The 12,080-nt window shown below is 36.5% G+C and overlaps 1 protein-coding gene across 1 annotated transcript in view; it reads right to left on the bottom strand.

Moving 5' to 3' along the window:
• ADGRV1 (adhesion G protein-coupled receptor V1) overlaps window positions 1-12,080 on the bottom strand; it is a 276,070-nt gene that overhangs the window by 188,025 nt on the left and 75,965 nt on the right. Inside the window, exons 44-54 of the mRNA XM_066568694.1 lie at window positions 11,396-11,658; window positions 9,756-9,931; window positions 8,172-8,296; window positions 7,156-7,322; window positions 6,924-7,067; window positions 5,930-6,037; window positions 5,172-5,424; window positions 4,368-4,487; window positions 3,967-4,189; window positions 3,288-3,492; window positions 2,211-2,357 (exon numbers count right to left, since the gene is read on the bottom strand). Of these exons, the coding sequence (XP_066424791.1) occupies window positions 2,211-2,357; window positions 3,288-3,492; window positions 3,967-4,189; window positions 4,368-4,487; window positions 5,172-5,424; window positions 5,930-6,037; window positions 6,924-7,067; window positions 7,156-7,322; window positions 8,172-8,296; window positions 9,756-9,931; window positions 11,396-11,658 (1,931 nt within the window). The remainder of the gene's footprint in view (window positions 1-2,210; window positions 2,358-3,287; window positions 3,493-3,966; window positions 4,190-4,367; window positions 4,488-5,171; window positions 5,425-5,929; window positions 6,038-6,923; window positions 7,068-7,155; window positions 7,323-8,171; window positions 8,297-9,755; window positions 9,932-11,395; window positions 11,659-12,080) is intronic.

Below are 12,080 nucleotides of genomic sequence, written 5' to 3'. Positions count from 1 at the left end.
TTATTCTGTAAACTGTATCAGTTATAAAATGCATCTACATACACACATACATATCTTATAAAATCATAGAATACAAGGTTGGAAGGGACCACAAGGATTATCTGGCCCAATCTTTCTTGGCAGTACCACAGTCTAACCAAGATGGTCCAGCATCCTCTCCAGCTCAATCTTAAAAGTGTCTGTTTTGGGGAGTCCACAACTTTCCTGGGAAGGTTATTCCAATGGATGATTGTTCTTATGGTGAAAAATTTTCCGCTTACGTCCAGTGAGAATGTCCGCAGGAGTAACTTGCATCCATTACCCCTTGTCTTTTCAACATGACGCCTTGTAGAAAGTATTCTACTTTGTCACCACTTTTTAAGTACTGACACATGGTCTGAACATAAGGTCTCCCTAAAACCTTCTCTCTAAATTGAACAGCTCTCTCATCCTTTCCTCATATGACAGGCTTCCCTGTCCTCTAACCACGTTTGTGGTCAGCTCTGGACCCCTACCAGCCTGCCCATATCTATTTTCCATAATGGGGACCAAAACTGAACAGCTGTAGCCCAAAAAGTGCTCAGTAGAGTGGGCTAATGACTGCTTTATCTCTGCTGGGAGTGGTCTTGTTCATGCAACCCAGAAACATTCTGGTGGATTGCATTAATGTTCATATTCATGTTTATAATGTTTATATTGAGTTTATTGACCAGGAGAATCCCCAGGTCCCTTTTCCTGGAGCTAATCCCCAGTCAGGATAGATGCCAGTGGGTGCTGGACTCCTGAATTATGTTTTCCATAGTGCAACATTTGTTCCTGCTGAATCTTCCAGTCTGCCCAGGTCTTCCTGCTAGATGGCTCTCCAAAGTGTCCACTTTCTCACATCGTCAAACTTCATCAGAGTACACCTGATCTCATCACCTACATCACTTATGAAGATATTAAACACTGTAGGGCCCAATATTGATCCCTGAGGGACCACACTTGTGACAAGTTGCTAGTTTGAAAAGGAGCTATTTACCACCACTCCCTGGGGGCAGCAGTAACACATTACTTTATTTAGAAGTCCACAGCAAGATGTATCAAAAACCTTGAAGAAGTCCAGGTAGACAATGGCTTTTTCTTTTCTTATTAAACAGCCTTTATCTCAATATTTTTCTCTTTCTCCTCATCCTGCTGAGATGGGGAGTAAGAGAGAAATAGTTGGGGGTTTTTAGACAGCTAAGGTCAACACACCACATATATCCATATCAAAATAATGAACATATATCTCTTAAAATCATTGCTATGTGAAAAAAATGGCTACTCAACTTACATTTTTCTTCTTCTCCAGATAAAATGATTGATACATGCTTTGTCTATCCATATTCTTATTTTTAAATTCAAAGGGCCTGCCACTTGATTAGGTCTTTCTCAACAAAGAAGATGTGTGTAGAAACACATCTAGTCTAGTCTACACATAATATGTAGGACAAACAGAAATTTCCACTTAATATCATCCTTTCTGACTCTTCCTGCATGGAAAGCTATGTAGTGTACTCATATGGTATGTAGCTGGAATGCACAAGGAGGTACTCTAACAATTTTAGAATGATTGTTTTGGGACCCTTGATTTCCAGTTCATTTATTTTTCTCTTCATTATTTTTCAGGCTTTGTGTCTACTACAGACAGCCAGAAGGTGGAGGACTTCGATTTACAGAAACTGACTCCTGCCAGTCCTAGGGCATATAAAGAGCTTTGGCCACAGGAAAAACTGGATTTTAACATGGCTGGGAATCTAAAAGTCTCAAAAACATAGAAAACTGGGACTTGTCATATTCTGCTGGGCCACTTAAGTTCTCCATTGTATTGAAAAGGTCAGGACGAAGAGCAAACATTCCAGATTCCTACCTATGCAAACAGTTTTACATAGTAACTGAATCTCACAGCAGGGAAAAAGGAAGATGTGAATAGGATACTACAGATACACATCTCCTGTGCCTGGACAGCTTTGCAATATCAGGTTCTAGAAGTGTAAGGGTGATGCCGCTTACAGTATCACCGCTTACAGGTATTATGTGCCAGCCAGAAGCAAAAAACATTTGAATCACAGGAAAGGACCAGGAAGCAGGGATTAACAGAAAAGTGGGGCAATCTAACGTGTACTGTCCTTCTCACTCAATACATCTTTTTCTATTGTCTGAGACAATACAGTCAGTGCCTCCCCAATAATAGTGATATTATTAAATACCATTCCTGAAGCTGGAAATACATCACTTATGCTCCCATTAGTGATCCACTCTACTGTAACTCGTCCATATGTTCCTATTAAACGTTCAATATTCAGGGTGATCAAGCTGTCCTGTTCCATTTCTTCAATTTGCTTAAATAAAGAACTCTGGAAAACATACAGCAGCAGAATCATAGCATTATTTTCTTAAAAAGAGAAGTTTCTTTAGAGAACAGGATATTCAAAGGACAGAGACATTGGGCTTCAATAAATTATTCTACTATTAAGCAGCTAAATGCAAGTCTATTGATTAAACTTTCATAACTTAATACTCAACAGGTCCAAACTTCATAAACACAAGAATTTGTAATGTCAGACCTCTTCATCCCGAGGCAAAAATTCAATGGTTTTTGTCACGTTTTTTTTTGGTACAGTATTTTACATGCAAATCATGTGAAGCAGATAAACATGTAGACTTTCAAGACAGACATATTTTTACTGTTGTTACTTTACAAATATTCACCCTCCTCACACAATGTTTCATTACAGAGATGATTCTTCTGTGTTGTATATCTTCATTATGCATTTAGTACATATATCTGTTTACATAACTTCTACAATATTTGATAACTTAAGAATCAACAACTCCAAATAATACCTTTAGTCTGATATTTTCTCCAAAGTTTTTATTTTGTTCAGGCAGATGGACTCATCCTGTGGCATAACTATTTTAGAGGAAAAGAATCTTTACTTAATTCCCTTGATTAACCAATCAATAGAGACTATGATGATATATATATGCCATCTGATAACTAATTTTTTAGGTTGCTGCAAAGTAAAACTGATAAAATAATGGGTTATTCTAAATGTAAGGGGATTATAAAAAGCCCACAAGAGGGACAGACTGGAACTGAGTTTCTATTACCTGTCATCTATATAACCAAGTAACAATGCTAAATGGAAGTCAAAACCCTTCTGCCTCAGGTTGCTACCAGATTTTAGAAGAAGAATCCTGTCACGTGCAATTTAAGTATGTTTGTGTTCTGTTATTCAGAAATTATATATATATATTTTAATGATTTACCTTAAAAGTTTTACCTGGGCAAATGCAATGACTCCATAGGCATTGTCATTGGGAGGAATAATTATGTTAACAAAACTGTGGACACCAATCTCTGCACCTCCTTTAGGGTTTTTCAGGCGCACTTGAAAACATTCTTCCTCCTCTGGGATGATGTCATCCAGGATATTGACTGCTATCACAGCTTCCATGTCCCCAGGCTCAAATATCAATTCACCTGAACTAGCATACAAACAAACACATCAAGTAATTATAAACTGAGGATATGATTAACAAACTTTGAAAGCACTACTGAAAATTTAAAGAGCATTTTTGATGCTGAAATTGTTGTTTATATTCCTGAGTAAGTCAATGAGGTTTAAAGATTGTGGGATTAGTGTTGGGCTTGTTTTTATTCTTAATTACAATAGAACATATAGTAACTGAGTAACTGATATTTCTTATTAATGTAATGTAATTTAATTTATCCTAAATAAAAGCTTCAATATCCAGTTTAACTACAAGTCCTTTTATTACATATTTTAAAGCAAATTGAGAGAAGTTTGACTTCAGGTTAACTTAAATCTACCTGTGAAAAATTCTCTTTAGTGTTAATAAACACATCACACAGAGGAGCCTATTATGATCTTCACTGTAACAAAAAGACCACCACAGAAAAAGGAATGCAAGAGCTGGGATATAAATCAAAAAACCTACCTAGGTATAAAATCTGACTGGTTGGAGATAGTTGTCAGCTCATAAATCTGGGAGCTGGATTCAACGGAAAGAGCAATCAAACTCTTGCTGGAGTTCAGAGACTTTGTAGTAGTGAAAATGATATGATCTGCATATGGGGCTTCCAGCATCAGAGAGAACTGGTTCCCTTCCGAGTTCCAGGAGTACAGTGCTGTTGTGTCCTTACCAGAGAGGAGGATGTGAACTACATTGAGCAAGGAAGAGAAAAAAAGACATATTCAGTGATATATTTAAAATTTCTTGTAATATCAGAAATGTCCTTGGCAGCTCAATTGTTAAAAGTATCTCTTAAAATCTGATAAATAATATGAAAATTGAATGCATATATTTCTTCAATTCCAGTACTATAAACAAAATCTCACCTAAACCTGAAGGAGGTATGAAAACATGGATGTTTCTTACAGCAGAGACTGGAAGAGACTGAAAGTGTCTGAAGGTAGACTGCCCTGTCTCCCAGATGAAAATTTCAGAATTTCCAGTTTCTACAAAGGGGAAAAATTACAAAACATACATTATACATACATTATATTGCTGCCTCTAATCACACACTGGTGGCCATTCAAAGACAGAGGTTGGCAACTTTAATTACAAAGTGAGACCAGTGATTGTATCTTTCTTTTTACTTGCATAACTCCAGAGCATGATTTCCCATTAGATGATTTATTCCATGACATAATTTAAGGGTTTTTCTGCACACATTCACATAAAAGAACAATAAAAAACCCAGCAGACAACAGTCAACAGCAAAGAAATCTATGGACTGCAACACACACTTTCAAAGAGTCACAGTGATGCAGACATCAAACAATGTCTAAAGTGTCATACTTGTAATAAAAATGTACTTTGCTGAACAATGCTCTTTGCATATAACAAAACTCAGGAAAGCTTAGAAAGGGTGCAATGAGCAGCTAGATGAGTAGAGTTATTATTCCCTATTGTTATTGGGAAAATATTTCATTAGTTTAATAAATATTTGAGAACATACACAATGCTTTCGTTTTCTGAGGTACAAATCACAGATTACTTTGGTAAGATCCTTTTCAGCAAATTGTCATCCAGCAGTAATATTTTAATCTCTATCTAAACCCCTTTTATTCCAAATACCTTTGCTATCAAACAAGCCAGCACATACTTAGCAAACTCAGTGTTTGTTTTCTGATAAATACCTTTTGCAACAATTAAATATATATCAGATCCAGAAGTCCAGGCCTCCATGTGTTTTATTTCTTTTGCTGGTAACTGATGAAAATTCCTAAACTCATTATTCAGCCATTGGTACAAGAGTACATTCTGGCTGGTATTTGACAAAGAAACTAGTAAGTACATAATGCCTCCTCGGGGAAACAAGGCAATGCTCAGAGCTTTGTAAAGTGGTAGTTGATGATGCAGCACAAATATATCTTTATTCCACTGGAAAACCTGCAAAAATAGAATATGTATTTTATTATCTATTTATAAAAAGCACTAAGAAAAAAGAAATTAAGTGTTTTGATGAGAAATTGGATAGACTTATAATTAACTGATTTCCTCATTTCTATAGTGGATCCTACATTTATGGTGGAAGCACACTGATAAGCAACTCTAAGTAACTACCTTACTGAAAGTGCCTGTGCATCTGTTCTACAGATGAACAGGTTTATGGTCAGATGCTATTTCTATCCCTATAGGTATTTAATGTAATAGACTTCAAAACAGAAATGACAGTAGCAATATCATCAAAACAAGTCTAAATTACATGTTAATTTAAGGAGTGTTGTTACCTTTAAACAAGTCTAGAATTTCATGTCTTATAAATCTGTAATAGAAATGTAACTAATTTTTCAGGAATACATACTTACTGTTTTATCTATATTTCCTTCATATTTCAAACTGAAAAGTAATCAAACTACCTACATCAAAGCCATGAAGACAAGTGTGCTCTAACCTGGATGGAACTGAAACTGGTGGTATCACTCACAAAAACCAAATAGTCTTCTTCATCCACAGCAAAATGTTTGACAAGTGTGGTATCCAAAATAGAGAGGGTCTGTAGCTACAAGGAAAATATGGCAAAAATGGTATTTTGAAGTCAGTTCAAGTTCATACATATGCACACACAGATTTAAAAACTGTAAACATACAAAACATGTATAAAATAATATATTAAAATTTTCATAGATGTAATTTTATAGTTTTAAAAATATATATAGGATCATTTTACAAAATTAATATTGGTTATCATACATTTTTCAGAAAATGCTCTATGACTTCATTACTCCACAATTTCTTTGTTCACCTCCAAGGTCATTTTATCTCTCCCTCAAAGTATGACTATAAAAAACATTAGACAACAAGCTGTAATAACTGTCATGGTTTAGGAATGGTATTTCTCAGTTTAGTATTCCCACTGAAACACTCCAAACCCTGCTGCCTCTTCCTTTCCCCCCTGCAGTGGGATGGAGAGGAGAATTGGAAGCACAAAAGGTGAAGATCATGGGTTGAGATAAGGACAATTTACTGCAAACAGCAACGTGATAAGAAAATTAACAGTAAAAACAACAATAATAATAGCAGAGGGTACAAGAGAGGCAAAATTCACATGTGAAAATGCTCACTATGCAAAACCCATCAATATGTGAACTGCACCCAAATACCCCAACCCCCAGGAGGGCCCCTTTCCCCTGTCAACAGAAAATGACATGAGGTGGTATAGAATAACCTCTGGGCTCCAGCCATACCCCCTCCTGGCTACTGCAAAATTAACCCTGCCCTGGCCTAAACCAAGACAATAACTTACATCACTGACTCATGCAGATTGTTCAGTTGCCAAACTATCTGAGAACAGAGTTCTTTTTCCCAAAACATGGTGGAACAGAAGGGCTTCACAAAGTCCTTTCTAACCCCATTATTTAATGAATTTGTAAATAACACAGATTTACCTTCAATAGTTTGTGTCCAGGCGTGAATACATATACACTGCTGTTGGAAGCTCTCTGACTGCTTCCTCCATGAGTAATCACAAGGTAGGGAGAGGCATGGATTTGGAAAGACACACAGCTTTTAGGATTCCATATACTGAAATTCTGAGAGAAGAACAAAAATGCAGAACTGAAATGTCAAGGTTTTATTAAGCGGCATGGTCAATGGTGGTGTCTGTAAGCAAGCATTTACCTCGATGGCAACAAAAACTCCTTTCCACTGGTAGAGAGTAGAAAACACAGATGGAGGTGAACGCAACAGCACACCATACAGGTTTTTTTCCAATTCAAAGAAACACCAGCTAGTTGCTGACTCTTCCACAAAGCTTTGCACGACAGACAGAACACTGATACTACCCCCTGCAATATAGTATAAGAAAAAAGTATTTATCTTTTCGGTCTTTTACAACACCATTTTCATTATTTATTTGTGAAAACCAAATCTAGTATCAGAAATCACAGAAGATTCTGAGTTTAAATGGACCAACAAGGACTATCAAGTCCAGCTCTTAAGTGAGTGGCTCATACAATGGTCAAACACACAATCTTGACATTTTTAGCAACATGCTCTAGATGCCTAATCTATATTGTTTCTAAATAGTTGGTATAAGTGCATGTAAATGCATGGACATGATATAGCACTGAGGTTGTACTGAGTTAAATAATGAATTAATTTCTCATCTATTACTATTACATATGGAGGATGCATAGGCAAATTGAGTGTGATTCAGAGTGACTCAGTTTGGAATTTAGGTAGTGAGAAAATTAACTAGATAAGAAGAAATAAAAAAGTGACAAAGAAACTAAAAATATGTTTATCCTCATTTTCTCTCTCATCACAAGTAGTAGTCATGGCAATAAGATTCTTAAATGGCCTAGTCATTCAACACTTACAGAAAATAGTGTATTTTATATTATTTAGAAAAATCCAGAATTACAAGTAGTAAAGAATAGATGTATAAATCAAAGGTCTTGTGAAAATATATAAGCAACAGGAAGAGCAACACAGATTGTTGAAACTATGGCAGCAATGGCTGATGACAAACTGACTCTTAAGCAGCCAAGATCTTTTATCTAATGAATTTTGATATCATAGGAATATTATAAGTGAATTTTCATTCCAAAGTTATATCTCCTGTATGTTTGGTTACTCTGTAGCTATCTTTACTCTGAAAACAGCAACAGATGCTCTTGATAAAGTGAACGTACTGATGCCAAATGCAGTATCCGACAATGTCTCCCACTCAACACTCACAGATACGTTGAGCCCATTACTCCGTGAAACTTTCAAATAAACTGTAGTGTTCGCTTCTTCAACTGTGAAGATACTTGTCCTAAATTTGAGAATTGTGAAATAAATTTTAAGATGCATTATTTTTATAGTACAAAAATAGGATTCTTACTGTACATTTTCAACACAGAATATGCAATAAAAAGAAAATACTGGGTTTGCTCTGTGGTGGACTAATACTAATTAAGGTTGTCCAATGTTTCTTCACACAAGACTTTGACAAACTCATGGGAAATTCAAAAAAATCTTAAACCAGCCTGAAATCTAACACACAACTGTATGGGTGAAGCTGAATGATTTCTGAAAACATCATTCCGTATCATTGACTAATATAATCATAGAATGGTTTGGGTTGAAAAGAACCTTAAAGATCATCTTGTTCCAGCCCTCCTGCCATAAGCAGGGACATCCTCCCCTAGACCAGATTGCTCAGAGCTCCATTGAACCTGACCTTGAACACCTACAGGGATATGGCATCCACAGCTTCTCTTGCCAGTGCCTCACCACCCTCACAGTAAAGAATTTCTTCCTGATATTTAATCTAAACCTACTGTCTCTCAGTTTTAAGCCATTCCCTCTTGTCACTACATGCCCTTGCCAAAAGTCCCTCTCCAGCTTTCAGATAGGCTTCCTTTAGGCACTAGAAGGCTGCAATTGGGTCAGCACAAAGCTGCCTCTTCTCGTGGCTGAACAATCCCAATTCTCTCAGCATTCCTCAGAGCAGAGGTGCTCCATCCCTCTGATGAACTGAGTGGCCTCCTCTGGTCTTGCTCCAACAGCTCCATGTCCTTCCTGTGCTGAGGAGCCCAGAGCTGGAGGCAGCTCTGCAGGTGGGATCTCACCAGAGTGGGGCAGAAGGGCAGAATCTCCTCCCTCCAAAACTGCCCACAGGGATTTGGATGCAGCCCAGGACGCATTTGGCTTTCTGGGCTGCAAGTGCCCATGGCTGGCTCATGTCCAGCCCCTCACCATGTCCTTCGGAGCAGGGCAGCTCTCGATCTGTTCATCCCCCAGCCCATACTGGGGGTTGCTCTGACCCAGGTGCAGCACTTTGCACTTGATCTTGTTAAACCTCATGAGATTCCCAAGGGCCACTTCTTGAGCTTGTCCAAGAAAGATTGGCTCATTTGGTTCTGAAAAAACAGCCCTGAGTGAGAGTGTATCTTACACAGCCTTAAATAAATAGGTAAATTAGAAAATTTCTGATTCCTGGGACACTGGTTTATGGTTTGGAATTTCTAATATTGATTACTGCTAGTAAAATATTTGGGGAATAATGAGGTACTCTTTCAAGGAAAAATGCACAGAAAAATCAACATTTCTAATGTTGAATAGTCCATTTTAAGTGCTTTTCTGCTCTTCTGTATAGCAGTAATGATATTTGACAAATAGTGTCATTTTTAAAATCAGAAAGTTTAAAACTGGATTCCTAATTTTTTTATTAAAGGCAAACTATCTCTATGAATATAAAACTTCCTTTTAATTGAATCAGGGTTCAGTACCTATTTGTAACAGGGTAGATGCTGAAAAGCCCCAGTGGAGCCTGGTTCTGTAATATTGTAATAATAGTTTGCACTCTGGTGCCTAGTCTGGCTCCTCCAGTTGGATTGAACAAGGTGACAATAAAGTGCTCATCCAATTCTGGTTCTTCATCCAGGATTGCAGAAATATGCAGTGTCTGACAAGAAACAAGCATAGAAAGCTGCTGAGACTTGACAGCTAATAATGACAATGTTATTCAAGCCATGCTGCTGTTTTTGTTCTTTCTCTGTACAGCTCTGGAGCGCAGGGCAGTACAACAGCAGTTCGTGAACTGGAGAAGGCAGGAATAAGGCCTGGATAGTTCAGGCTGGGGTTCAAAAGTAATCCCTCTGCTGACCTCCATTAGTGCAACACTAGCATGAGCATATCCACGTTCTTTTTATTTTTCCCCTTCGCTTCTTTACTCTTATAATAAGATTCTCTGAAGTGTAACAGGTTTTGATCCTTTTTTCTTACTTTTGTTTTGTACTTATTCTACACATTCCTTGATAACATAGTCCCCGTACAGCTACCTGATCACAGCTCAATCAAGGTAGGTTTACTTTACTTTAGTTGTCAACTGAACTATCTCATGGGCAACAGGGTAGTTACATTTCTGGTAACTACCTGGGGATAAAGAAGGAAAAAAAGGCAACAGAGAAATATTTGAAATACTCTCTTCTTGGTGTTTTGTTCCCTCTACTGCACCATGGTGGATAAGAATAGGATTGTCTCAAGGGGGTCTCAAATCAGCAGAGAACTCTCTAGAAAGAAATAGATGTTTTCACTGTCATCTTCCAAATTACCCAAAGAGGTGAAAGTTACAGTAGTACACGTAGCTTTGCCTTAAAAAAATTATTTAGTAATAACAGGTCTGGAATTAAAATAGAGCTTACAACATTTTAGATCTCTATTTACTTCTTCAATAAACCATATTTAAAGACTCTATTGAGAAATCTTTTACCCCCCTATTTCTCCCAGATCTGCTAAACTGGCCATCACTGAGTTGTCAAATGCATTTTAGGTTCAGAAACTGAAAACCAGTGTTTTCAGAAAGATTTGTTTCAGATCCTACTCCCCTAACTATAATGTACTAACCTGTTATTGACACACTGAAGATAGCTCATTTTCTAGCTGAAATTCTTGTGGGGACAGTTCAGAAGAAGTGGGATTAATACTGCCAGAAAAATAAGTAATTTTAAATTTCTAAAACTCTGAAAGCTTTTGCCACTGCTGCAGCATACTCTTTTCAGTTCAGGCCACATAAAGGAATAGTATTTTTAATTTCACTGTGATTATTTACAGTACAAAATTATGACTGCATGTCAAAGTTTATCTTTCAGTTACATGCTAAACACATATAAATAAATGGTCCTATACACACATCATACTGTATACCCATTATATTGTTTTCAGTTTATCTGAACTATTACAGAGAGAGAAATATCTAGAGAAAAGCATATTTAATTTTTCTGCACTCCCACTAGCTCAGTTTATTCAGAGAATTAAGGAAAACATAAGAAGAAAATTAATACATGAAAAACCACAAACATTGCTGAAATGCTTCAAATAATTTTTTAAAAAGCCTTCTTCACTTTTTGTGTTATAACTACCATATTACCTTAAATCTGACTCCCTCTTCCAGCACAATGTATCCTTGAGAAGGGGCCAAATCCACTGATGGCTCTGAAGAATTAATTTCACTTACAAGATACTGAACAGACACTGTTCCAAATATTCCCTGAGGAGGTTCTCTAATAATATTTAATACTGCAACACTCTCCATCAGATGGAGAGCTGTTTGCTCTCTTAGGAAGAAGTGATCACTGTTATTGAATGACAAAATTCCATGTCCATCATCATTGGCAAATATAGTGATTGTGGCTGTTGAAAAATAAATAATAGAAATATGTTTTAATTAAAATAATAAAATATAATTGTACACAAATAAATAAATATATACACAAATCCACTCTTTCTTTAATATAATTATATTGCTTTTATGTCCCTGATACTACTTAGCAGAATATGTAAGTATTTTGCTTTATCTAAGAAGACTTCTAGAAAGGAAGAATCTAGGCTCTCTTATTAAAACATCCAGCTTTTGCATTTTCTGATTCCTTATTTTACATATTATTTTGTTAGTTTTACAATTTTCACAGTGATGTTTAAGAATTTCCAAATGAGATTAATAATTTACCATAGGAGTACACTGGTACTCCTAAAACTTTCTAAAACATGATTATTCAGAAGAATGAAATTAAAGTGACTGAGATACAATTCTGAAGAATGAGAACATCAAAACT

The sequence above is a fragment of the Molothrus aeneus genome, chromosome Z (assembly GCF_037042795.1).
Source record: "Molothrus aeneus isolate 106 chromosome Z, BPBGC_Maene_1.0, whole genome shotgun sequence".
NCBI classification, from domain to species: Eukaryota; Metazoa; Chordata; class Aves; order Passeriformes; family Icteridae; genus Molothrus; species Molothrus aeneus.
Note: the sequence above shows the minus strand (reverse complement) of the source record. Positions and strands in the feature narration are given on the sequence as shown.